General features: G+C 39.4%; 1 protein-coding gene across 2 annotated transcripts; it reads left to right on the top strand.

Annotated features, from left to right (window-relative positions):
* The first annotated feature begins 257 nt into the window (after window positions 1–257).
* Window positions 258–27,659, top strand: ADNP (activity dependent neuroprotector homeobox). 2 transcript variants are annotated; one of them, XM_036901967.2, is made up of 5 exons: window positions 258–394; window positions 2,445–2,618; window positions 19,007–19,119; window positions 20,880–20,972; window positions 23,145–27,659. In XM_036901967.2, exons 3-5 carry the CDS (start codon window positions 19,012–19,014, stop codon window positions 26,250–26,252), a joined length of 3,309 nt encoding a protein of 1,102 aa, XP_036757862.2. In that variant the 5' UTR covers window positions 258–394; window positions 2,445–2,618; window positions 19,007–19,011; the 3' UTR covers window positions 26,253–27,659. The 2 variants fall into 2 exon arrangements, with proteins under 2 accessions (XP_036757862.2, XP_036757863.2); XM_036901968.2 differs by lacking the exon at window positions 2,445–2,618 and having other exon boundaries at window positions 269–394.

The raw sequence follows: 27,659 nt of genomic DNA, 5'->3' as shown, positions 1-27,659 counted from the left end.
CGAGAGGAGCGCGGCCGCCGCCGCCCGCCTGCCCGCGCCGGTGAAGCCGCCTCTCCCACACCCTCCGTCTCCTCCCTCCGCCCCTCCTTTGTCTGCACCGCTCGACGACGCTGCCGCTGCCGCTGCCGCTGCCGCCACCGCCCGCGCGGGGACTGGAGGGAGCCGCTCGCGCCGCCGCCGCCGCCCGCCGCTCTGCTGCGCCCGCCGCGCCCCCCGGCAGCAGCCGCGGCCGCGGCGCGAGCCGGAGCCCGCCGAGCCAGACCGCGACGAGGCCCCGGGCGCGCCCTCGCTGCCGCCACCGCCGTGCCGCCGCCATCCGCCCGCCGCCGCCGCCGTCGCCGCCGCCCGGCCCCCGCGCACGCCGACCCCGTGTGCGCCTCGAGGCCGACTCAAGGTAAGCCCCGGCCGTCGCCGCGTGCGGACCCGCGCGGCCCGGCACTGCCCCGGCCCTCGCTCCGCGCGGCTCCCTCCTGGCCGGACCCGCGGGCGCATTGTTGTTTAGATTGCCAGCCCTCCAACCACACACGCTCCTTTGCATACTCCAGTGCTGACGGACCGCCCGGCGCGGACCGCTACCCGGGCTCTGCTCCGGGGTCCAGGCGCCTCCTCCTGCAGCCCGACCCCCCTTCCCCGCCCCGTGAGCCCGCCGAGGCCAGCAGCCAGCCTGGCCACCGGAGCTTTTGCCGCTAATGGCATCTTCCTCCACCCCGCCCCCAGGAAGAACCGAGCTTCTCCCATCTCTGGAACTAACCCTTTCCTCCCGCCCACCCCACTCCCCCGAAAACAAGCCCCCCACGCAACCCCAATGCCTGGGACCAGCCTTCTGCCAGGCCTACCCACCCTTGGCTGGGGGAAAGGGTGCGGATTGGGGGGCGGGGAGCATACCTGGCACGGAGTGAAAGTCTTTGAGTCCCCTGTGCAGTCCTTCCTCCCCAGCATACCAGCTCCCCTCTTATCTTGACCACTGAGTCCTCCACCACCCCGTTTCTCAATCGCAGCTGCCTGGTCAGCATGGTATCTTACGAGCGTTCTGAGCTCCAACTTTAGAATAAGATGTTTTTTTAAAAAAAGGAAACCCAGAAAGCTGCGAAAAGATTTTTTTTAATGCAATGAATGGGGAGTAGTTCTTTGAGCACCCTTTTATTCACCTCTTCTTTCCTCTGGACTGCCTGCTTGCCTCCCCATCCCCCTCAACCTGGATGCCTGTCTGCTGGAAAAGGCGCGATTGCTTCTCTTCCTCCTCTTGCCCAAGACCAGGAGCTAAGGTCTCATATTCTTTTTAGCCACACACATACCCACACTAAATCTTCTTGATGTTCTTGTATTTACCAGGTTCTCTGGACAGTTCTTGCCATAACCCCATTTCTCAGACAAAGGCTTAAGAGGGAAAAAGAACCAAACTGTTTCCTGTGTTTGCCATCTTAATACTGTCCATTCCCACACACCCAATTCCTATTCCTGATGCTTCTCGTGCCAGTGTCTTGAACCTTAGAAATGGAAAAAAAAAAAATCCTGGGTAGCTTGATACAGTTTCTTTATAAATCTGCATTGTTGCTTCTGGTTTATGGCCATGAAGAAAATACCAGCCCCCACCCAAAATGCACTGCAGCCAAGTCGGCTAAAGGCGATGAGTGTTGGAGTCAGTAGGGGGCGCATTCCCTGCACTGGGTAAGGCTGCAGAGGGGGGAAGGGCCCCAGAGCTAGAACAGGATGTGCTTCACAGCGCCTTCTACAGACCATGGGAAAATGGACCCAGCAAGTCACAGACACTCGCTCTCCTAGTTGGTGAGCTGACAGCAACATGGCGAAGAACTAAGTGAGTCAAGAGCAGTGGTTTTCTTTATTTAAAAGAATCCACCCACATTTAGAAGTTCTCTCTTTTTACTTTTTCAAAACTGTTGACCCTCAGACAATCCGCATTGTTCTTGATGAACCACCTTGGCACATCCTAGGCACACAGATTTACCCTTCTCTGGAGTGCTGGAATTCTTCCACTTTAAGCTTTGAATGTGTTACCGTATCTTTCCAAGGCCAGAAGATGGTAAAGGGAAAGTTTAAAACCAAAGAGTAACAGGTTTGGGGTATTGCTGAAAACCACCTTTCTAAATGGCCCAAATCTTTCCAACTTTTTGTGAGTTAAAAATCATTCTTGAGGAATGTTAGATTTCAGTGGGGTAGTAATTTTCATAAGCATGTAGATGGGTGTCATGGTTTGCAAAGTCTTGTTGGTAAACATCAAACTCATGTTGAGTTCTTCATTGTGAAACTCAACAAGAGTTTACTGTAAAATTTCATTTCCTTCCAACTTTGGACTTAGAATTGCCATGCATCATCTCAGTAGCCAACCACCTTTGCAAAAGCATTGACACCAGTCTTCTGTGAGCACCCACCTTCTTAGGGTGTGTTGATTTCTATAGATTTTACCCCTCTTGTTATTTCCGTAGGTGTGAGATGCACAATGCGAAACCTAGGCCCCAGCTTTTGCACCATGATGCACAGGGTTGTACTTTTTGTACTGAACTGATAGGTGGCCTAGTGGTTATGCCCTGTACTACCATTTTGAGGATCTGGACTCCGTTCCTGCCTTGCTCTTTGGACCACATTGTCAATTCACACCGGTGGGTATACTCATTTTGGAGGTTGGGAATGCAGCAACAGGGAAGTCAAGAGACTTCTTTCTTGGTCACCACCAAAGCCAACACTTCCAAAATTTCAGCCTAGCCACATTCCTCAAAGAACCGGTTAGAGCTGGTTGCAGCCCTGGGTTCTGAACAGAGAAATAACTTGAGTTGCTGGAGAGAAAATTTTAAAGGTGCTAATACTGTTTTAATTTTTTGCATTCTGCACTCTTATTTATAAAGTATGTTAAGTTCTCAATTACTGTTATTTTGATAACCCAAAGAGTTGTTAAGCTTCTGAAAACCTTAAAAGATTCTCTGATCAGAACAGGCCTTTCCATGAACATGCTACCAGAGATTAACAGTGGTTGTTGATACTCAAGGGTACTTTTTTTTAAGACTTTGTTACAGGTATTTTATATAGATACATCAAGATAAATTTATGGGAAAATGAATGGGTGTTTTCTTTGATACATAGTTAACCAGTTGATTTTTAGGGAGAATTTTCATTGGACATTTGCTACCAAGTAACATTTGGTGAGTGAAAAGGAGGCAGCTTGGTTCAGGTATTCCATTAGAGTCTAAACTATATTACTTCACAATTTTTTGGTAATTACGAGAATCAGATGTTTAAAATAGTATTGTAATTTTAAAATACTGTAGCATTTGTTAAACAGATCTAATTTTGACCTGTATTTGGTCTTTGATATATGGTTACACAAATTTTTAAATGAGTCATTTTGAAGACAACTTAATGGAGCTTATGTTTGAGAAAAAGTTTTTGAAAATGCTTTTGTTTGATTTAGCTAATTATACATAAGATACAGTGTTAACTGATGTCCTTAGTGGTAATAGCCATTTTTCCCCTACAGGAAAACTTCCTGTGAGCTCTTAAAAAAGCATGTACTCTGTAGTTTCAAGAGTTTCCTAGTTGGGGCATTCAAAAAAAAAAAAAGATGAAACACTTGGTCTTGAAGGCTGGAATTTAGGTAAACAGTGAGGATTCATTAAAGTAAAAGCCCTCAATTAACTAGAGGGTGGGAAATGGGTATCCTGTTTAACTGAACTTTAAGTAGAAATTCCTTCTTTATCTTGGCCCTTGTTGAAAATTTCCTAATACTTTACTAGAGGCTGCTATACATTAAACTAAGTCTTTGATTTTGGTTCTAATAGTCTCTATAGAAAATATAGGAGATTAGATTATGAATCTAAGGAACCCTGGCCCTGCCTATCCTGGAAGTCATTGGTTTTAAACATACCCTATGTGAATTTGTTTTGCTTAAATTTCTTTTTTTCATTAAACCAGAGTACAGGAAAAGTTCTAATATTATTTATAATAAAAACATTACCATGTTAAACAGATTAAATGTCAAGTAAGTTCTCAGTTGCTATTATTTTGATGGCCCTATCTCAAAAGTTGCTAAACTTCTAAATACTTTCAAGATTTTCTGCTGAGGACAGGTGTTTCCATGAACATGTACTTGGTACTAAATAATCAATCAATAGGCTTTTATCAATGAAGAATGGCTTTTGATTTTCATTATAACATACATGCATACATTTATGTTTATATTAGATTGCTAAAAGCATGATTATGTAATGTACATTGTTTAAAATTTTTGTTTTCCTTGTAACCACTTGTAAGTTTTGAAAAATAGCTATTAAACATAATTAGTATTTTGAAATTTTAAATATTTAGCAGTCTGGTATATTTAAGTTGATGTACACATGCTGGCTACACATTTAAATGTGAAAATTATAGTTTAGTAATGAAGATAGAGCTGTTCTGTTATAAAGGAAGGAGCAAGTAAGGATTAATACTTGGGTTGAAAAGAGATAAAAGAAAAACTTGAGAATTAAGTGGCAAATTTTCCCTTTGAGAAGCATATATAAATAAGAAAATTGCCTAAGTTGGCAGATTGATTCTACTAATTGCTGGGTGAGTGAATGTGTGTATACACTCTGTTTTTTTTAGAATTGGAAATGACTGTGGTACTATTAAATACAAATAAAAGGATCAAATATTACAGATGTCATTAGGAAAAAACTATACATAAGTGCAGAAAAACAGAATCAAACATGATAGGTTTTTTTTTTAATAATCTATTTAAATCTTAGTGAAATAAACTTTAAAAAAGAGGACAAAAAAAGAAATTTTTATTTTATAAAATTAGAAACTAATTTGTAGTTTATGCCAAGATGCCCAGTATTCTTGCAGTGAGTTACCTGCTCAACTTGGACTTCGAAAAGACTTACACTTTAAAAGAATGTCATAAAGTCTGTTATATATCTTCCCAAAGGTAGAATACTTCCAATGAAAATTTAACTTCCACTTACTTGTGTTAAGAATCATGAACATTAAGAAGAATGTTGCTCCCCTGTGTAATTGAATTATAGTTAGATTCACAGAACTTGACATATTATTAGCATCACATAAACTTACAAAGGTTTTCCTCTCCTAGTTTTGTAAGGGCTTGTGATATTAAGTCTGGAGCAAATGCCATCTTCTGCTGATGTGCATCACTGTCAGTTGTACCTTTTATGTTGTTAGTTTGGAAACTTGACAGTTGAAACTGGCATGAACTGAAGCCCCGCTGATGGACTGAATTGATGTTTTGCATATAGAAGCTATTTTTTGTTTACACATGGTCACGTTCCACCTTGGCTGTTGAGATAGTTTATAAGAAGAGCCATCCATGTTTTGCCCAGCATTAGTGGCCATGGTTCCATTGCGACTTCATGGTTTTGTATTGTTTGCTTGCCTGATCCTATTAATTACAAAATGAGAGGAAGGATGATTGTGCCCCTCCTTTTCTATAAGCACTTTATAAACCATTCTCCAATCTCTCAGTGTCTTAGTGCTGCTTAAACCTATGGCTTTTTTTTGGTCATGACCTTCCTTTGGTATCTGCCAGTATAAGGATCAACTTAAGTGAGAATCTGTATTTTGCTTCACAGGAGAAAGGATCTCCTCATATATTATTATATGCTTAAAAATTAGGCATATATTAAAGGCTTCTCAAATTGGGATATTCATATATATATTGATTATATTGGGATATGCATACTGATATACACAAAGTCATAGAAAAATGTGAGCCATCTATATAAAATTACAGTTTTGATTGGGGGTGCACATTTTTATTCTAATCAGTGTAAAATGCAAAAAAAAAATGTTCTGTTTCCGTTTTTGGATTCCCTCATCTCCATTCCCTGCCCTCAGCCTTCAGGAGTTCTTTGACATGCCCTCACAAGCTTCCTTGGTTTTACAGATCCCTAGAACTTAGCACTATGAAAGCAGCTAGAGAAATCCTGATCTCAAGAATTTCAGTGTTCCAGAAATGAAGGTTTGCAAATGGAGAGGAAAGCATAAAAGACTTTAGATAGTTTACTAAGGGACTACTTCTCTGAACATATACAGCAATTTAAGATTTAACTCAAAAACATGCATATAATCTATAAGAGATTCCATGTATTGTTTGACTAGCCCTTATAAATTAAAAACAAATAACTCCACATTCTAATTCCCTTCCAGTAAGGGTGTAGATTTATAATTGAGTCACTCAGCCTTGGGTTGTTTGTATTTGTATGTCACTTCTCATGACTTGGTTGATGCCTTTCAATGTGTAAATGCCCCCCTGGCTGGGGTTTATGGTATTATAAAATAATATTGATGGCTTGCCCATTTTATTTCCCAAACACTTTATAAACCATTCTCAGTTCTCTCAGGACTGTCCTTGTTTGACAAGTAGGGAAATGAAGACACTACTACATGCAGTGATAAAGTGAGCCATGGAGTATGTCTGGGTTGGTTCCCAGGCCTGTGCTTGGAACACAGGCTTTTATAGTGCTCCTGTGAGCTGTTTGGCTAATGAGAGCTCAAATGAATGCTTCATAATTTCATAGTGATGTTTTGTGCTTGTATGTCAGCTAACACCCAGGGATTCCAAATGGTCTTTAGAGTTAAAGTAGCTAGCCACACCCCCAGCAGGAGAATATGGGCAAAAACTGTGGTAATGGCAGTTGTTGAAGTAGCATTTCTGGTTTGAAGTTGCCTGTATTAAGAATCTTGAAAGTAAGTTTGTCCTGTTGCTTCTTGCAGTATTTTGGTTTAAGACAATCTTGTTCTTTTTTTTCTCTGAGCACTTATTTTTCTTAAATAATTGCTGACTTGCCCTTCTGCCTTTTCTTTCTCTGAACCTGTGCTCCATTTAAGAGCTTGTGGGAACCTGGGCTCCTTGAAAATCTAGTGGGAACTGACAACAATTGAGAGCCTGTATGAGTGGTCGCTTATGAAACCTGGTATATCTGAAGAAATTTCCCTATCTAGTGGGAAAATGGCAGAATTTATTAAAAATTTTAAATTGGAATTGTAAATTTAAGTCAGCAATTATAATCCTTGCTCCTGTGAAAGAGGTGAACTGAAATTGGGAGTGTTCTGATGCTTGTCGTGCTTAAAAATACAAATAAAACTTCTCTGCAGAAGTTTTAAGGATTGAGCTAATCAGGTGGCAGAACATGCTACAAGAATAATGCTTTTGCTACAGTGAATGCTTTATCTGAGCTTTGACTCAGAGCTTAGAAAAACTTAAGACATTTCTGAGTAGTTTTGATAGGGCATGGAAATTTTATTATTAAGAGATTGAAAGTAACCTACTTTTTGTTTTAAGCCATTTAGATGCAAAGACCAGTGGCATACTTCTGGAATGATTATAAGTGGACATGTCTGGATATCCTCTTAGGCCTCCTTTTTCACACTTCCCTTATGCCAGGTTGCCCACCTGTATGGACAGCAAGCAGCTCTAAGCCTATGAGTCCTGATGTGGGCTGCAAGTGTTGGAATCACTTGTCACAATGTGTCCCTGCCTTTCTGGAATGCTTATTTAAAAAGAATTAAATTAGGAAATGCTCCCCTTCTCACACTTAATTTAAAGCTAGAATGGGATGTTAGAGATGTTCTCAATCTTTTTTTTCTTTCTTAAGCAGTAAGGTATCTTTCCCCCTTTCAAATAAAATTCTGTGTGAACTCTAATATACACAATCAGTGAAAAGTTAGAGGGCTACACCTTTAGGTGCTAAGTTTTCATTTTGTCCCTCAGGCATCATCTTCTGATCCATCCTATACCCTATTTATATATATCCATATATAGTATGTATGGATATACTATATATATCTCACCGCACTCTCAGTACACCCTGAAACCATTGGTTCCATTGGTGGTCTTAGAAATTCTGGTGTTAACAGCTAGGATTCTTGCCTGAAATCTAAATACTCAAGAGTAAGAAGGATAAACAGCAACAAAACAGCAGTTTCTAGTTGTAGGTTTCAGTCTGAAAGTCTTAAAGAGTGACTTACATACTTTTTTTAAAATACACAAAATTTAGATTATACATTTATGTTTCTCTATAACTATAAATCACTTAGGTTTATTTTGGATACTTGGCAATGTTCTATTGCATAAGCATTTTAAGTGCCACAGAACTTGTAAAGTTAAGGTTAACTCTAATATGAATGGCTCACAGAGATGCACAGGGAAGAAACTTTATGTGTAAGTACGAATGTGCATTATAGTGTGTACAGGAGCAGGTGTATGGCAACCACATCTGATTCTCAGGAGTAATAATAGCATGCTTTTTAAAAGATTATGCTCTGGTGTGAACTCATGATTTTCAAAGTGATTATTCCAGTATCTGATCTGGTTTAAGGTGATAATGACTGCTTTAAGTGTTAACTGGCATTGTCATATTTAATCCTTCTGACATTTGAACAATGAAATAGTGTCTTTCTGGTTATATCCATAATTTTGATGTAGGCTGTAAGCTTCACCCTTGAATCTTGTTTCTCCTTCCTTTTGCTATCACTTCTGTATCTTACTACCTTATGCCTAAGGCTCTGGTGATTTTGCAGACCTTTCAGATTGAGTAGGTTGGAGTTGGATATAAGTTCCTTCAGATGATTCTGACAATAAGCCGTCTGGTATCCACTCTGGCACTTACTTGACTTCCTCCAGACCTTTTTTTAATGAGACCTGACGAACACAACCAAATTAATTATTTTATGCTGTTAGAATTCTGTGACTTCTCTACTTCACTACCTGAACCATCTCCTTAGTGCCTACCAGCCGTAGCAGCAGACTAGGTTCAGGGCCTCTGTCCTATCCGCAACCTGCCTCGCCAACCTTGTCATTCATGATTACCCAGAAGCCTGACATAGCAGTCATTCTAACTATGCAGTAGTTTATAGAACTTCCTACCTACCCTCCTTTGGAACTGTGCCTGCGAGTTTTTTGCAGTGAACGCAGATTCTCGACCTAACTAGTGGCCGCAGCTCAGCAGCTTCTACCCGCTCCTGACCCTCCCCTGCTGAGAATGAATTTGCCTCCCTTTTATGAGGCCTCAAGGCATTTAGTTTGTGACACATCTGACACCCTGCCTCTTTTCCTGTAGATATTTATGGGGTATGCGATCTAAGCCTTTTCCAGCCAGGGACTGATCATTCAGTCTACATTTACGGAGTGCCTGCTATGTGCCAGCCACTGATGTAGATGCCAGACTGCAGGGGAAAAAGAGGCAGCATCCTTTCAGTGGACCTTTTTGCCTTGAATAGTGAGATGACCCCCTTGTCCTCCTGCATATTTTAAGGACTCCTAAGTCTGTCGGTTGAGTTTGGGAAAGTCAGTCTGCTGAAAATGATTCATAGTGATTGTAATTTACAGACATAAATACCTCTTTACAAGCTGTATCAGTTACATACAATTCATGTCATATTTTACTGTACTGAGTTACCTGTGGTGAGCATTTAAATAAAACTTTTAAGTCACAGTGTGATTATAACTTTGGTGATTGATAATGTGGTGAGCCAGGCTGTTTATTTCCCATTATTATCTTGGTTCAATATTGAGCCACACCAACATAAAAGAAAAACAAAATTTGCTTACAATGCCAAAGTTAAACTTTATATCATTGTTATCTTTGAGAAGGCTTATTTTTCCTAGGACCTCTCCCCTTTTTCTAGTTCCAGCTTTTTATAACTGAAGGAAACTTAAGGTGATTTGAAACTTCAACACATGGAAATTCTGTGAAAATTTTTCTATACTTCCACGTGCCCTAGAATCATTTCAGTTATACAAAGCTAAAAAATTTAGTAACTTGAACTAACTAAAGAAACCCCAGCTGTCGATTAAATCTGTTAGTTAAGGCAGAGTGATTGGGGCCTTTGACATTGACAAAAGTAATATATCACTGTTCTGTCCTCTAAGAGTAGAGTACATTTGCGGGGAAAGTGAACTCTCTACTAAGATTTTTTTTTTTTAAGTACTTAACAGTTTAGGGGCTATTAATATATTCTCATAGTCACTCATTTAATATTGTCCAAAATGGTCTGGAAATTTGTGAAGTCCTTCCAGAGTCCCTGTATTACATCCAGGACTTACTCTGGAGGATCTGTCCTGTTCAAAGGAGTCAACAGATGCTAAATAATCATAGTTTTTAGCAGACACCCATCAATAATAAATGCCTCTAATTTTGAACCCAGATTTCCAAACCTTATCTGCTTCAAATTCACTTACTATTGCTTTAAATTTTCCAGTAGTCACATTTTTTCCAAAGGTACTAAGTTTTAATTGTGGTAAAGTATACATAAATTTTATTTTAATCACTTTAGGTATGTAGTTCTTTGACATTAAGTATGCTCACATTGTTGTGTAACCATCACCACCATCCATCTCCAGAACTTTTTGCATTTGCAAAATGAAACTCAATATCCATTAGACAATAAATACCAATTCCCCCTTCCACGCAGCCTTTGGCAACTACCCTTCTTCCTGTCTGTCTGAATTTCACTACTCCTAATATCTTGTATGAGTGGAATCATAACACTGTTTGCCCTTTTGTGACTGATTTCTTTCACTTAGCATAATATTTTCAGGGTTCATCCATGTTTATTCCTTTTTATGGCTAAATCATATTACATTGTGAATCATTCCACATCTTATTTATCCACTTACCAATTAGTAAAAATCTGGGTTATTTCTCTTCGAGTATTACGAATACTGCTGTGAACATTCCTTTAAAAGTTTCTGTGTGGGCATGTTTTCATTTCCTGATTGCTTTTGTAACAAAAATGAATGGAACTTTATTTTTGGAAAAGGAGCCTAAGAGGTGGTTGAGAGCAGATTAGCCTCTGCTTTCTCAAGCAGTTTTTGGAACAATTGCTTGAGTATTGATAATGGCAAAATGATAAAAAGGAAAGACATAGGATGCATCTGTTTTTTTTTGCAAAGCCTTTCGTTTGCAAGAATGGTTTTCATTTTGCAAGATACTACATCACAATGTCAATAGAAAGATACCTTCATATGTGACTGTCTAGTGATTGTTGGCATCCATTGGTGGTATGAGTACTGTGTAGGGCAAGTGGTCTCAGCTGAGTTCCTGTTTCAGTTCTTCTCTGGATGTGACAGGACCATCTGACCTGAGATGTGTGTATCTTCTTAATCTCTGTATCTCCGCTTGATCTGGCTTAGCCAAACTTATTAAGGTATTTCAACCTTGGATACTGAAGTTCTGGCACTTTCAGATCTATGTATATATGACATGCTGTTGTTTACTTTTTATTAATGGCAGAGATGAACCCTTTGTCTGCTTGGGTAGTGGGAGGAACACTGCTTCCTAGAACTGGAGATGACCTTCAGACTCAGCCCTGACTGACAAGCTGCTCACCCTCAGGCCAGTTGTTTCACCTCAGCAGCTCATCTGTGAAATGAGAAGAGTTTGGATTAGGCAACCTGTTGGCTCTTCCAGTAATTCAGAATGCTGCTTTTTCATAACAGATTTCAGTTGATACTGTGATTAAGAATATGAATCTCAATCTTGTCTTTCCTAAGGCCTGTACTGGACATTCTTTATCATTTTGAAGTCAGAATGGTTATGCTCCTTCAATTGAAAGATTGTTAAAGACTATTGATAGTTACTTCACTTCTAACCAGACATGAGTTCAGTACAGAACACCCTTTTTCTCACCCGCTAAACCAGCAATGCTGAAAAAAGAACGTATGTGAAAAAAAAATATTTTGTTTTATTGTTGTCATATACGTGACATGGCTGCCACCAGCACAAATGGACCTTTCAGGTGCGTTAATTTAAAAATATCCAGAACTAGAAAAATATTGTCCTAATTGACCTGGATGACTGTCACATCTGGAGTTGTTCATTCTGGACAAACCGGAGCCCATCCATTGGAGATTGGCTTATGCTCTAACAGAAGGAATGGTGAAAAGAATTGAGCATGGTTAACTTGGAGAGTGGAGAAGGCTTGGGAAAGAGGAAGTCTCTTAAAAACTTGAAAGGCTGTTACACGGCTAAGTAAATAGATTTTGATGGCTGAACTGAGAACTGTGGGCAGGCACAAAACATTGTAAAGAGTAAACTTGTGAACAGAGCTGTCAACGAGCAAGTCAGTGCAGTTGTAGTTAAGAGTAGAAGAAAACAAATTAGTTGCATTTCCTGCCTGCTACTTGTCTTTATTTACAGTGTTCTGATTTTCCTGAGCAATATAATTGATGTTCATGATGTGAGTGTGTCTTCATTTGCCAGGTAGTTTCTCTTCCTAATCATCCTGAGCTTTTCAAATACCCTCTTCTTTAGCCTCAACACTATTGCCTGTTTTCTGGCAAGATTAAAGAGAAGGGACTAAACTTTATTTTCTTAACCTCCGTCATGCTGCACAGTTTTGTATGCTAATCCAGTAGAGCATTCTGCCCCTGAATAGTCAATTACTTGTTTTGTGGTATTTGGGATTGAGGAAAGAAGGAGGAGACGGAGCTGCTTTTCTGTGAAGAGCCTCTGGCATCTACAAGGTCTTTTGCCCAGGCTTATGGAAAATTGAAAGATAAGCTGCTGCTGTTCAGGACTGTGTGTTTTAGAAAAAGATTGAGTTAGGCGATTGCTTCCAGACTGAATGTAGACTCTAGGTTCTTGATGTGCTCCCTCATTGGAGAGTGGTTCTAGCAAGGCTTTACAAGTTTCATTTTTTAAAGTACAAAAATATAAACCTTTTTCCAACTGGTTTAATTTAAATGTAGGACTTAGTGAAACCCTTAACAAGTAAGGTGTCTCTGTTCACCACTTTGGATCCTAGAACAGTAGGAAAGATAAGCACTTAATTGGTTATAAAGAGTGTTTTATGATTACTACAATTTTACTCAACAAGTGGTTATTGACAGATACTAAGTATGTTGCTGAGATGGCAGTAGGAGGAAAAGACAGTACATGAATATGGGAAAGATGTTTTCTTTCTGCCTAAATAGTCTTTATTATAAAGGGTCCTAATCACAAAATCTGTTTAAAAAACAAACCATCATGTGAAGTACGTGAAGTAAATGATGATTTGATTTTCTTCATGAGTTGTCTTAAAATGCCAGTACTGCTTAGAAAATAGCATGACTTAATATCATTTTAGTTAGGTCAGTGGTTTAAAGAAGCTTCAAATACCTTACTCTTAAACCCCTGTGAGGGTTTTAAGATCTTTATATAAATACTTACATATTTGTATCAGTATTAATTGGCATACTTTTAAGTATCAAGGGTCTGAATTTCCTATATATTTAGGTTGATGATGTTTACCAAAAAGTGAAATTGTTTATATTATAGTTGTTTGAACATAGTAATTTTTTTGACTTAGAAAATACAGCTGCCATTTTTCTTCACTAGAATGGCATCATTTCCAGCCTTTGATTCCCTCTCCCTGTCCTGTAAGATAATTCCCAGAGACAGTGTATTTTTCTTTACAGCTTTAATGTTTAAAAGACAGCATCAAAGTATGAACTATTTTCTAATTCTTAGTTTTACTGTGGGCTTCCTATAATTGTATTTTGATCAGAATGTAATTTTTTTATTAAAGTATCTTTGGTATATAGTCTTATATTGGTTTCAAATATACAACACAGTGGTTCAACAGTTAGCCATATTATTATTAAATCCTCACCTTCCAAGTGCTGTTACTATTTACCAACATGGTAAGATATTACGGAATCACAAAGTGTAATCTTAATAGGGGAGATTTTCTTTAAACAATTGGAATACTGCTGTAGCCCTCAAACATCCTGCTGTGGTTGATTACCCACTAGGTCCAGATTGTACATTTCAGTAGACCTTGGCATAAATTTGCATTACGAGTTTACTTTGCACCAGTGACTATTTCAAGGAGATACTTGGGAACAGAGAACTTTTTCCTCCTCTCTCCATTTCAATCTGAGCCCCTCTACTTCTTACCTTTTTAATATTTCAACGAAGATTTCTTTAGAAACAAGGGTTTCACCCCTTTAAAAGGGGGAGGGAAAGGTTGAAAACCAGTGGTGTTTAGACTAAGCAGCTATGTTGAGGTGTTATCAGGAAGAAGTAACATCCTTGTCTAACTTTCAATGCAGTGTTGAAATGTTCTTAGGAAAGTTGTAGATTTGCATTCACTGGTATCGCTGATGCCGGCTGTCACTCTGGTATATGTTCAGATTTCAGTTTTCAAATACTAGAAAGGAGCGGTTACACCTGCAGGTGATAGAAACTAGAGCACACTATCATGTTTACTTTTGTGTTTTATAGCATGGTAACTTAGCACCATATGTTCTTTTTGGAACTTGGGAAACATCATATAAGAATGCACATAAAAATAAATTATATACTGGAAAATGCCATGGTAGACCCACACTTGGAGTAGATAAAAATGTAATCTGGAGAAGTTTGGTGTGGAGGTGTTTTTGTTTTTGTTTGTTTTGTCCTCCTGGCTTGTTTGATTATTTGTGCCTGGTCAAAGGTTTATGGTTGGATTTTGTTTTTTCTTTGTTTTGCTTTATTTTCTGAAGGCATAGTTATACATGCCTTTTTTTCTTCTAAAAACAAGGACTTAAGTGCTGTCCCTGATCTGATGGTTTTGCAGAGGGGCTACTATACATAGGACAAGCCTCATTGATTCTTGGTGCCTTCAGCCCTGCAAACTTTGCCTTGAGCCTGTTGAACCAGCCTTGTCATCTGTTGGGTTCCCTTCCGTCTTCCTGACCCAAAGAGACTGAGTGTAACACTTGACTAGATCCAAGCCTTTTGGCAGAGTGGTGTTTCATTGATGTATCATCATTCTTCCCATGTACAGATTCAGCCTGCAGATAATTCCCATGAGACAGGCTCTCTCTACCTTCATTTACATTCTTTGTACTTAGAGTAAAGGAGTATTTTTGCTTTTGGTATTTGAAGGGAAAAAGAAGTGTATGTATTTGATCAGTCATATATAATTTATATTATTTTAATTCTTCTGTAGCCGAGGGCTACAATCTCTCATTTTAGCCATCTGACTTTTGCTTTCTAAGAAAACACATGAATAGGAGTTTAGCCTGGATTAGTAAAATTTAATGTTTTGGCCTTAGTCAGCAGATGGGGGTATAATTTGCAAAGATAGATAGGAAAACGTGGCAGAATCATTCAAAAATGAATTTAAATCAGTCTCAAAAATTGATGATTTAAGTCTAGTTGATCAGATGGCATATGCTTACCCAAAAGCTATTTATTTTCACTTGTTAATAAAACACTTGTATATGTTAACTCCATTATTAATATGTTACTGAGCTTTCACACCAAAGATTTTTAGAATTTAAGAAGTGTTTGACTCTTTCCATACAGTGTTTTTGTTTGTGACTAATGAAATCCAGGGGCTAACACATCTTTCAGAATAACTACATCTTCCTGGCAAATTCCTGTTCTACCTGCTAGACCCAATTCACAAGTATAATTATTTTGCATAAAGTTCCTCATCTTCCTCTTACATAGTCACTTCCTCTATGTCCCACTGCCCAGTGGGTTTACCAGTACAAGTGACATGAACCAAAGCTTAAGTAAAAATGATTTGTTTCCTGCCATTTATGAAAAGCCTGTGGGAGGTGCTCTCTCTTAGGCACAGCTAGTTGAGGATGTTAAGCAGTCAACAGGAGTCTTTCCCACCTCCCCTCTGCTTTCTTCGTGTAGTGACAGGTCCTGACTCTACTTTTCAACATCACTATTAGCCCTGTTTGGGGCACATATCCAGCTCAGTACTAATCAGTGTCTGCAGAGATAGGATTGGTCCACCTGGGTCATGTACACCCTGCTCTCATGACAAAAGGGCCTCTTAACTTTCAAGCAGGAGTGGTTCCAGGAGGAAGTTGGGCATGCAGAAACAAGCAGCTGCTCTACTCCAGTGACCCAGCACCTGCTCTAGGGCCTGTCCTCTAGAAGCAATGGAAGCAGTGGATGGTTGAGGGGAAGAACTGTGTCCTATCCATCCCTCTGTTCCTGGCACCTTAACTGGCAAAGTGTAAGTGCTCTAAGAGGGATTGCTGAACAGATAAGCAGTGGCTCTGTTCTATTAAATAGGATATTTCCCCTTTTTTGCCATTAGCTGAGAGGTTTATGGTTTAGCCAAAGGGAGCTCTCCTTGGTGTTGAGATAATGGTGCTGACCTAGTGAAAACTGCCATCCTGATAGCCAAGGAGGCTCAAGACAAAGGATTCACCACTTGGGGAAAAAGTAAGCCCATCCATCTTGTTCATTTCAGAGCCCATCTCTAGACAAGTTTTGACATTGTTAAGACATCTTCCTCCGTAAGAGTAATGATTGTAAATGTTTTGATTTTAGCTGTCTTTCTATTCAAAAGTGAGTTAACAACCCTAATCTCAGGCAGTCAATTTCCTGTTTATTCTGTTCCTAACCCCTCTGTCACTTAAGGTATGGGCCCTTGAACAGATTTTTAGTTTAAAGGTCTTTTGAGGGGTAGAGAGGAGGAATTCCAACATTAACTGATAGAATTTGTTGGAGACTTTCTTTGAAGGAACCTTGGCTTCATACAGGCCTAGAAAAGCTCCAGAAGTCCACACATGTTAACAGTGGCTCCTTCTGGGAAGGGGAGCTGTGTAGCTGGAGGACAGCCATAGGAGAGAGCTTTTGCTTATATCCCTGTACTGTGTGCCTGTTTTGTTTACTGAGAAAAGTGTTTAAAGCAGAAACCAGAAGAATTTTTGTAAATGCTTTTGAGGATGCTAACACATACAACTGTGGTGTTTTAGCTCCGGAAAGACAAAATCTTGGAAATGGCTTCCATAGGCAAATATACATGGAGAGTTCCCTACGTTTGGGGTAAGGGGCAGATGATAGATTTCCTGTAAATTCTTTAGAAATGTCAGAAATCTTCTGATAAAGACAGTTACAATCTTAATTCCGAATACTCTACATCTTCCAGTGTAACTGTTAACTTGAGTTCCCTCCTAGTTGCTAATCACAGAACAGAGAACCACTTGTGTACAGCATTTTTCAGTAAGTAGTGTCACTATTTATCAGCCTGTTTAATTAGGCTAAATAAGTAAACTTGAGATTTACTCTATGACTGAAATACCACTTTTTATAAACACCAATTTCATGTACATAAGCTCTCTTATGAACGTACTCACATTTTCAGAACTGTAGGTGTATAAATTGGGTGCCTACCATGCAATGATGTACTTCATTTGGAGGTCTTAAAGACAATGTTAGCTACGTGTGGGCACTTAGAAAATGTGCAGTATTTTTCCATAGGAAGATGGGTTTTCGTTTTAGCCTGAACTACAGTTTTGACTCTCTTGGAGGTTTTCTGTATAAACTGGTGGCCCCAGTGGTGGCAACATTTCCAAATCTTCATGTATTTGTTTTGCTGAGATGTCGAGCTGCTTATCCAGGAGGCAGGGAAAACCAGTAATGGCTGCTTTCTGGGCACATCTCTGCTCTAAAGTGAAACAGGATTAACTTGGGATGTGATAGAAGAACTGGATTTTTGACCACTGGAGATTTTATTTCTGTAAAATGGTTCTGAAATGACCTGGTTTGTGGGAACTGTTTTATTAAGTTATGGTTTTGAGCCACCAAAAAGATGGTTTTAAACAATTCAGCAGTAAAATATCCACAAGGAACAATGGATTTGGCCTTGAATGCACATTAATTTTTATCAGAAGTGACTTCGAAGTCTGCTGTTAGATTCAGAATAATATATAGATTATTCAGTGACAGAGTACAGAGGACACCATAGTCATGCTTCATAGGTGGGAGGAGTTTCATCTTGAAGATGAGGTGTTTTTCAGTGAAGTACATTTCTCTTTTGGCCTCAGTTACACTTGGGTACTATAGAAAATTTGGAGACTTCTAAGATCTGATAACTTAATCCAGATTCAGAATTTCTAGGAGTTATTGTTTGTTTTGGTAGGCTTCACTTTTTTTCTTTTCTTTCCTTTTCCATTTTTCATAGTTAATACTGTATTTTGGATTAGAATAAATGATGTAATATCTTAATACATTTGGATTAGTTGACTTTGTGGTTTATAAAATAATGGTAGCAGTAGTATAGAGTAACAGCTTTTATTAGAAAACCAGATTTGCATGTATTAAATTTTAATTCTGATGCTTTGGCTTTGTTTTTGCCTGATTTTTGTTTTTAGAACTAATTTGTATCCTGCAAAATTGATTTATATTATTAAATTGATGATTGAAAAGTTCTCACTGTATTTTATAAGAATTATTTATGGTCACATTGGAAGCCATACAAATTTATCAACTGCCCAAGTCTTTACTAATTTTATTTTTCTTAAACTTTGTTTTTAAGGAACTTGGGAAAGTGGATCAAAATTCCTTCTTTTTAATATTAGGCCATTTAAATTTTCAATTCCCTCACACACATACAGATTTTCATTTTTAAGAATGATCCCCTAAAAGTCTACAACAGTTCTCATTTGCTCTGATGCTGAGTGCCCAGCTTTCACCATCTCAGCATTCATTCCTGGACACACGTGAATGCCTTTGTATGGTGCTGGCTGGGGCCAAGTCACACAACCATTAGTGTCTTTAGTTGGGGTAGTATACAGAAACTTATAAGCATATTTTTTTAAGAATACCATAGCAATGTACAGAACAGTTCGCAGACAGCAAAACCTTCCTTTCCCTGGCACTCAAAATTATGTGGTAATGATGCTGAAATGGTGAACATGTTTCTGTTTTCAGAAGTTCAAGATCACAAAGAGAAAAGCACTTGCTCTTAATTTTAAAATAATTGGTTGGTATGAACCTAATTTTCAACCTTTTAAGTTCATCACCAACCTGATTTTTCTTAAGTTCTAATCAGAATTGTGCCAGATTAGACACAGAGTCTACATCAAATATCCTGTTAAAAAATAGAAAAAAATCAGAGTGTTTATTTTGCCTGCCTTTTCTAAGTATTCAGAACATACTAGATAAGAATATCTACTCACCTTTTTTGTCAGTCTGGGCCAGGATTTGTGATCCTACCATCAGTGAAATTAGCAAATACTGTAAGCTGTACATGTCTTGACTTGAATTTTTTTTTCCAATAGAAACTATGTTCCAACTTCCTGTCAACAATCTTGGCAGTTTAAGAAAAGCCCGGAAAACTGTGAAAAAAATACTTAGTGACATTGGGTTGGAATACTGTAAAGAACACATAGAAGTAAGTAGCATGTCATTTTTAATTTTCACGTGACTCAGCTTCTGATCCATTACTTTGTGTCAGCAGCCGGGATGGTTAATTCTTAGGTGTGATTCTGAATTTCAACTGCAGCATTAGTTAGCTTCACCAGAATTTTCTCAGTTAGCCTAATTTGCTCCCTTGTCCCTAAAATGGGCTTTTTTCATCTTTGCATCCTGACGCAAAAGCAGTTATCATTGAGATATGTACACATATCAGACATTTTACTAGGCGCTTTAAAGTTGTCTCTAAATTGAAATCCTTAAAACAACCCCTGGGAAGATATAGGAATTCTTATCTCCAGTTTACAAATGAAGAGCCAGTAAAAAGAAATAGGTCCACGTCACAGCTCATCGTGTGGCAGGGTCTGTCTGCGGGACTCCAGAGCCTGTTCTCATTCTGAAATGCTGGAATGTTCTGGTTGACTTTCTGATTGTTGAGGCATGGTGGTTTAGGTACTTACTGTCTCTTAAAATTTGAGCATTTGTTAGCCCTTTGACCCATCATAGACTATTACCTTCCCTTTGTATAACAGTTTGGACTTTACAAACTGTTTTTCTGACCTTTTTATTCTATGAGCTCTGTGACAGCCCTGGAAGATAGCCAGTACAATGGTCTCCTTTTCCCAGTCTCATTCTTCCAGGTCTTGTGGTTGGTTGGTCAAAGCCTCTGATTGAAAAGGAATGTTTTGAGCTGTTTTCCCACTAGCCTTTAAGTTCCAGCCAGCCAGGGGACTATAAATAAAATACCTTGTCCATCCATGTATCCCCAGCACCTAGCACAGTGCTAAGCACATAATAGGCATCCAGTAAGTGTTTGGATGGAATTGAAAATAAAAAAGCAATTTTTTATACAACATATTTCTTATACTGATTCCCACTAATAGTACTCTAGGAATATATCATAAAGACTCAAACTTCTCAAAAGTGGGCTTCTGTAGTTGTGTTGGCCCCAGTGTGGAAGTTCACTCCAATCCCTCTCAGACCCCTCAAGCTCAGGTAGATGTGCCAGATGAAACAGTCCATTCACTTCACTCTGAGGTAATACAAGAATATATAATGCCATGTTAAGGTACCTTTTCTATCCTTCTTTTGGTTTATTCCTTCCGTTATTATACCCATTACATACTCTGGAATTTACGTGTACTTGATTTTCCCACACTGAACTATGAACCTTTTAGGAGCAAGGGGAATTCTACCCTAAGGTGGTTGGTCTTCCTAGCCTGGGGGGATATGGGCCATTAAATTTTTACATAAATTTAACATAATACGACTTTCTTTGAATAACTCTCTTCCTTTTTTGGGTTCAGAAATCCTGTTCTCTTCCCATTCCAGTCCTTCCCCCCTAGTCCCCCAAAATACGGGTCTTTTTCTACAGAACCAGATATCACATCTGTAGTACTATGTGACACTTCATTCTAATACCAAACTGTTGAGTTACAATACTCTAATGAAGGGAGCTTTGTATTAATATGTAGCTGAATTTTTACTGAAGTAGAACTTCCAGCGGTTTCCTTGGAAACCTGGCTGACCATTGAGGGGAATGTTTGTTTGATAGAGTATTCAGTGCAACTTCTATATTCCTTCTTGTATCTCCTAAGAGCCTTATAGTTCCAGTTGAGTTCTTAGCAGAGCTGGTTTTCTATGCATCTCCCCAGCTCTAGTTAAGAAACAGGGTTTATGTAAGGTGAGGCTAGAGTTGACACCACTGTGTTTTTGTAAACTTCTTTTGCTGTTTTCTAGGACTTTAAACAGTTTGAACCTAATGACTTTTATTTGAAAAACACTACATGGGAGGATGTAGGACTATGGGACCCTTCGCTTACAAAAAACCAGGTAAGTGGCAAAGATTACTTAACTCAAAGGACAGCATCCTTGGTATACTCCCTTTTCAGCTCTAGGCTCTGTATATTGTTTGTAGGCAACAACCTAAGGTGGAATATGTCAAAATCAGAATTGATTTTCATATTTTCCAAAGTGGTAGGGAAAAGTAGGAGGAACTTGTCTATTTTGTCTTTGGATTGAAACTTCAAGTATAAGAATAGGCAGTTTTGTTTCTTACAGGCTCTGAAGCCCACTGTATGCCAGCATTCCCCAACTCCAAAGTACTTTGACTTTTCTATTTACAAAGTATTCCCTCCAACATTCTGTTCATCTAGGTTATCAGTTTTCTGTGTCTGTTGCAGTCCTTTTTTTCTATTTTGGGGAGAGTTTTCTTACATTTTTTTAATTTCCCTATGTTTATGTCACACAACCTTTGGTGGTGTGGTTAGGTTAGGTGGTTCTATAGGACAGCAGTGACAGAGAGGTGTGCATAAGTTTTTATAAACTGCAATGAAAAATAATACTAGTCTGAGGTGCTGGCAGTGCCAACCAGTGTCAATACATGAAGCTGTGGTGAAAACAGAGCTAGTCAGTGGCATTTCATTTTCCATAGATGATAGGTAATGGTAAAGTTTAAATTTACAAGTTCAGTAGTAATTCTGGATTATTGATCTGTTCATCTATCAGAATATATTTGGCAGGGAATTGGCACTTTTAAACTCTACCTCAGAGTTTGATAAATTTGATACTATAGTTAATCTGGTTCTTATTAATACCTCAGAAAATGGTACAGACATGCCTAGTTTTATTGCCCTTCACAGATACTGCTTTTTTTTTTTTATTTACAAATTGGTTTGTGACAACCGTATCTCAAGCAAATATGTTGGCAGCATTTTTCCAACAGCATTGTTCACTTTGTGTATCTGTGTCACATTTTTGTAATTCTTGCAATATTTCAATTTTTTTTATTATATTTGTTTTGGGTAATCAGTGATCACAACTCTCTGAAAGCTCAGATGATAGTATAGTATAAACATGTCTTATATGCATTGGAAGCCATATTCCTTTGACTTGCTTTATTGTGATACTTGCTTTCCTGCAGTGGTGTGGAACTGAACCTGCAGTAGCTCTGCGATATACCTGTATTAACTAGCAGTCTTAGAATACGAAAGCTTTCTAGTGAGACACATCATTTAGTTAATTCAGTTTTATAAAATCCCCAAGTCTCATATTCTAACACTAAAGAAGGGTTAAGCTTTTAGGAAAACCAAAATTTCATTTTTGTTCAAAGAAGTATCTGAAACACAGTAGGTTTCTAGAGAGAAAGATAATCTCTTGCCAAGCTTGTGTTTCACCTGTCTTCATCAAAGGACCAACTGGACAAGTGCTAATTCTGGAAGTTGCCCTCTGATGCCAGTATATTCTGCAGTGCCTTCTCTGGCTTTGTAACACCAGGTGCTCCTCATAATCTGTAGGAAATCTTTAACTTCTCAATTTTAATCAAAGCAGCTGTCACTTCATTACTTCTTTTGAAGCTGTTCTTGCTTGAGAAGGAACAGGATGACTTGTAGAAGACAGACTTTTCAAGTCAGTAGTTTTTAGATCAGCAGTGAAGTCTGAATACTACACTGTACTTCGATCAGAGGGAAAAAGTGAGGTTTTTGGAGATAGGCTTGTTTTTATGAAAATTTTTCCACGATGGGGAAGTATGTAAAAGGTGCGTCTTCATGTCCTATTGCCTAATTGCAACACAGCAGTCTGGGTCCTGAATTTTACGATACATCCGAAACTCTAAGGCCTTTAACAGCTTGCTAACTCACAGGGTGAAAGTGGTTTCACAGGGTTTATTCTTGTCATTTCTAACTGTAAAGTGTTTATCATGAAGCTGTTTGTCTAAAGCTAGTCAGCAAATGTGACTCTGGTTTAAAAAAAAATTTCTTAGAATTTGAGTTTTTTATTTATACTTTGAGATCCAAATAAAAATACTTGGTTTTTCTCATTTGAGAGTATATTTCACAAATTTATATTCAAAATGGGTGGCAGAGTTGCCACTGTGTTGTAAAGTTTCAGTTCTAAAAGTAGTATGTCTCTATTGAAGACAGAATGCCTGGAAAAAATCGTAGAATCTGTGATCATTGCCTATCTGGAGTGGCATTCTGATTGTGGTTTTTGTCTTTTCTTTAGGACTATCGGACAAAACCTTTTTGCTGCAGCGCTTGTCCATTTTCTTCAAAATTCTTTTCTGCCTACAAAAGTCATTTCCGGAATGTCCATAGTGAAGACTTTGAAAATAGGATTCTCCTTAATTGCCCCTACTGTACTTTCAATGCAGACAAAAAGACTTTGGAAACACACATTAAAATATTTCATGCTCCAAACGCCAGCGCACCAAGTAGCAGCCTCAGCACTTTCAAAGATAAAAGCAAAAATGATGGCCTTAAACCTAAGCAGGCTGACAGTGTAGAGCAAGCTGTTTATTACTGTAAGAAGTGCACTTACCGAGATCCTCTTTATGAAATAGTTAGGAAGCACATTTACAGGGAACATTTTCAGCATGTGGCAGCACCTTACATAGCAAAGGCAGGTGAGAAATCACTCAATGGTGCAGTCCCTTTAGGCTCAAACACCCGAGAGGAGAGTAGTATTCACTGCAAGCGATGCCTTTTCATGCCAAAGTCCTACGAAGCTTTGGTACAACATGTCATCGAAGACCATGAACGCATAGGCTATCAGGTCACTGCCATGATTGGGCACACAAATGTGGTGGTTCCCCGATCCAAACCCTTGATGCTAATTGCTCCCAAACCTCAAGAGAAGAAGGGCATGGGACTCCAATCAAGAATTGGTTCCCTTGCTTCTGGAAACGTTCGGTCTTTGCCATCACAGCAGATGGTGAATCGACTCTCAATACCAAAGCCTAACTTAAATTCTACAGGAGTCAACATGATGTCCAGTGTTCACGTACAGCAGAATAACTATGGAGTCAAATCTGTAGGCCAGGGCTACGGCGTCGGTCAGTCAGTGAGACTGGGTTTGGGCGGCAACGCGCCGGTCTCCATCCCTCAGCAGTCTCAGTCTGTGAAGCAGTCACTTCCAAGTGGAAATGGGAGATCTTACGGGCTTGGCTCAGAGCAGAGGTCCCAGGCACCGGCGAGATACTCCCTGCAGTCTGCTAATGCCGCTTCTCTCTCATCAGGCCAGTTAAAGTCTCCTTCCCTCTCCCAAACACAGGCATCCAGAGTATTAGGTCAGTCAAGTTCCAAACCTACTGCAATTGCCATAGGCCCTCTCTCATCCAATACTTCCTCAACCCAAAAGTGGAAAATATGTACAATCTGTAATGAGCTTTTTCCTGAAAATGTTTATAGTGTGCACTTCGAAAAAGAACATAAAGCTGAGAAAGTCCCAGCAGTAGCTAACTACATTATGAAAATACATAATTTTACTAGCAAATGCCTCTACTGTAATCGCTATTTGCCCACAGATACCCTGCTCAACCATATGCTAATTCACGGTCTCTCTTGTCCTTATTGCCGTTCAACTTTCAATGATGTGGAAAAGATGGCAGCACACATGAGGATGGTTCACGTTGATGAAGAGATGGGACCTAAAACAGATTCTACGTTGAGTTTTGATTTGACATTGCAGCAGGGTAGTCACACTAACATCCATCTCCTTGTAACCACGTACAACCTGCGGGATGCCCCAGCTGAATCTGTTGCCTACCATGCCCAAAATAACCCTCCACTCCCTCCAAAGCCACAGCCAAAAGTTCAGGAAAAGGCAGATATCCCTGTTAAAAGTTCACCTCAGGCTGCAGTGCCCTATAAAAAAGATGTTGGGAAAACTCTTTGCCCTCTTTGTTTTTCAATCCTAAAAGGACCCATATCTGATGCACTTGCACATCACTTACGAGAGAGACACCAAGTTATTCAGACGGTTCACCCAGTGGAAAAAAAGCTCACCTACAAATGTATCCATTGCCTTGGTGTGTATACCAGCAATATGACTGCCTCGACTATCACTCTGCATCTGGTTCACTGCAGGGGTGTTGGGAAGACCCAGAATGGCCAGGATAAGACAAATGCACCCTCTCGGCTTAATCAGTCACCAAGTCTGGCACCTGTGAAGCGCACTTATGAGCAAATGGAATTTCCCTTGCTGAAAAAGCGGAAGTTAGATGATGATAACGATTCACCCAGCTTCTTTGAAGAAAAGCCTGAGGAGCCTGTTGTGTTAGCTTTAGATCCCAAGGGTCATGAAGATGATTCCTATGAAGCCAGGAAAAGCTTCCTAACAAAGTATTTCAACAAACAGCCCTATCCCACCAGGAGAGAAATTGAGAAGCTGGCAGCCAGTTTATGGTTGTGGAAGAGTGACATTGCTTCCCATTTTAGTAACAAGAGGAAGAAATGTGTCCGAGACTGTGAAAAATATAAGCCTGGTGTGTTACTGGGCTTCAACATGAAAGAATTAAATAAAGTTAAGCATGAGATGGATTTCGATGCTGAGTGGCTATTTGAAAATCATGATGAGAAGGATTCTAGAGTCAATGCTAGTAAGACTGCTGACAAAAAGCTCAACCTTGGGAAGGAAGATGACAGTTCCTCAGACAGTTTTGAAAATTTGGAAGAAGAATCCAATGGAAGTGGTAGCCCTTTTGATCCTGTTTTTGAAGTTGAGCCTAAAATCCCTAATGATAACCCAGAGGAACACATACCGAAGGTGATTTCTGAGGATGCTTTAGAATCTGAGGAGAAGCTAGACCAAAAAGAGGATGGTTCAAAATACGAAACTATTCATTTGACTGAGGAACCAAGAAAACTAATGCACGATGCTTCCGATAGTGAGGCCGACCAAGATGATGTGGTGGAGTGGAAAGATGGTGCTTCTCCATCTGAGAGTGGCCCTGGTTCCCAACAAGTGTCAGACTTTGAGGACAACACATGTGAAATGAAACCAGGCACCTGGTCTGATGAGTCTTCCCAGAGTGAAGATGCAAGGAGCAGTAAGCCAGCTGCCAAAAAAAAGGCTCCCGTGCAAGGTGACAGAGAGCAGTTGAAATGGAAGAATAGTTCCTATGGAAAAGTTGAAGGGTTTTGGTCCAAGGACCAGTCACAGTGGAAGAATGCATCTGAAAATGATGAGCGCTTATCCAACCCACAGATTGAGTGGCAGAATAGCACAATTGACAGCGAGGATGGGGAGCAATTTGACAACATGACTGATGGAGTGGCTGAGCCGATGCATGGCGGCTTAACTGGAGTTAAGCTGAGCAGTCAGCAGGCATAAGCACCAGGTTCTCCGTGGCAACAGTGACATGCTGCAGCCTGAAACTCTGTTCTCCTTTCAGTATGACTGCCAAGCTGTATTCTCACTGGTACTGCCTTTTGAGTGCTGGGTCTTCAGGCTGTGGGGATATGTGGCCGCTGTAATCCCAGTGGTTACTTCTAAGTCTGCGACATATGATTGGCTGATCTCTCTTCAGAACTTGATGTGACAGACACAGTAACTAAATGTGAAAAATCAGTAAGCTGGTGGCTCATGAACGCACACAAGGAAAAGCAGAGGTTTATTTTATCTGCCTTCTCAACATTTCTTTCCCTCTAAAATGTTTGGTTGGATGTCCCTGAGAAACATTATCCTGATTCAGTTGGTAATGTAGGGCCAACATACAAGCTACCACCAGTCCAATGTGTATAGTAGACTTTGGGAAAAAAACAATTTTTTTTCATGTATTCATTCTGAATAGTTGAAATGTATATTTGTACAGTCTTTTAGACCTATTCAAGTGATGCTTACGATATTGTTACTGTGTACCCATCATAGATTTCTTTTTTTAGTGTTGCCCTTGCTGTGTAATAAACGCTATATCTAGTTTACCTAGCAAAAGCTTGAAACTGCGCTAGTATGGACTTTTGGACAGACTTAGTTTTTGCACATAACCTTGTACAATCTTGCAACAGAGGCCAGCCACATAAGATATATATCTGGACTCTCTTGTATTATAGAATTTTTCTTGTTCTGAATATCCTTGACATTACAGCTGACAAAAACAAAAACTGGTATTTCAGATCTGTTTCTGAAATCTTTTAAGCTAAAATCACATGCAAGAATTGACTTTGCAGCTAATTTTGACACCTTTTAGATCTGTATGAAAGTGTTGTGTTGAAGCAGCAAACCAATGAGTGCTGCATTTTCAATATTTAGTTTTATCTTTAGTTAAACACCACCTCGGTGTATTCATTTATACCATCTAATATATGACACACTGTTGTAGTATGTATAATTTGTGATCTTTATTTCCCTTTGTATTCATTTTAAGCATCTAAATAAATTGCTGTATTGTGCTTAATGTAAATATTTGCTTTATTACACATTTCAGTCCTGTGTGTCCGTTATGTCTTGTGCCAGTTGACAACATGGCTCTTTCATCAGAGATGGAAGCAGCCACGGCCGCTGAGGACACTTGTCGAAGACCAAGATCTGCCATTGGCATAGAGAATACTTCCTTTCAAGGCGCCTGTTAAAATTTCTTTTGGCTTTGTCTTGTCTTTTTCTTTTTTAACTGCTAAAATAAACATCCTTGAGTTTTCAGTTCCCCTCTGTTAAGGAGTGAAGCCTGCTTACATATGTGAATGTCTCAATGATAAAAGGATGTGAACATAAATTGGCATTCATTTGCCAGCAGAATCTTAA

Source organism: Manis pentadactyla, chromosome 5, assembly GCF_030020395.1.
Source record: "Manis pentadactyla isolate mManPen7 chromosome 5, mManPen7.hap1, whole genome shotgun sequence".
Classification (NCBI taxonomy): domain Eukaryota; kingdom Metazoa; phylum Chordata; class Mammalia; order Pholidota; family Manidae; genus Manis; species Manis pentadactyla.
The sequence above is the reverse complement of the archived record's forward strand: the minus strand, read 5'-3'. Positions and strand labels throughout refer to the sequence as shown.

Excerpts from the sequence above, each read along its gene's own strand:
- ADNP (XM_036901967.2), top strand. The coding sequence starts at position 19,012 with ATGTTCCAACTTCCTGTCAACAATCTTGGCAGTTTAAGAAAAGCCCGG. Across the intron at positions 19,120-20,879 it reads ACTGTAAAGAACACATAGAA|GACTTTAAACAGTTTGAACC; the intron begins GTAAGTAGCATG and ends GCTGTTTTCTAG. Across the intron at positions 20,973-23,144 it reads CTTCGCTTACAAAAAACCAG|GACTATCGGACAAAACCTTT; the intron begins GTAAGTGGCAAA and ends TCTTTTCTTTAG.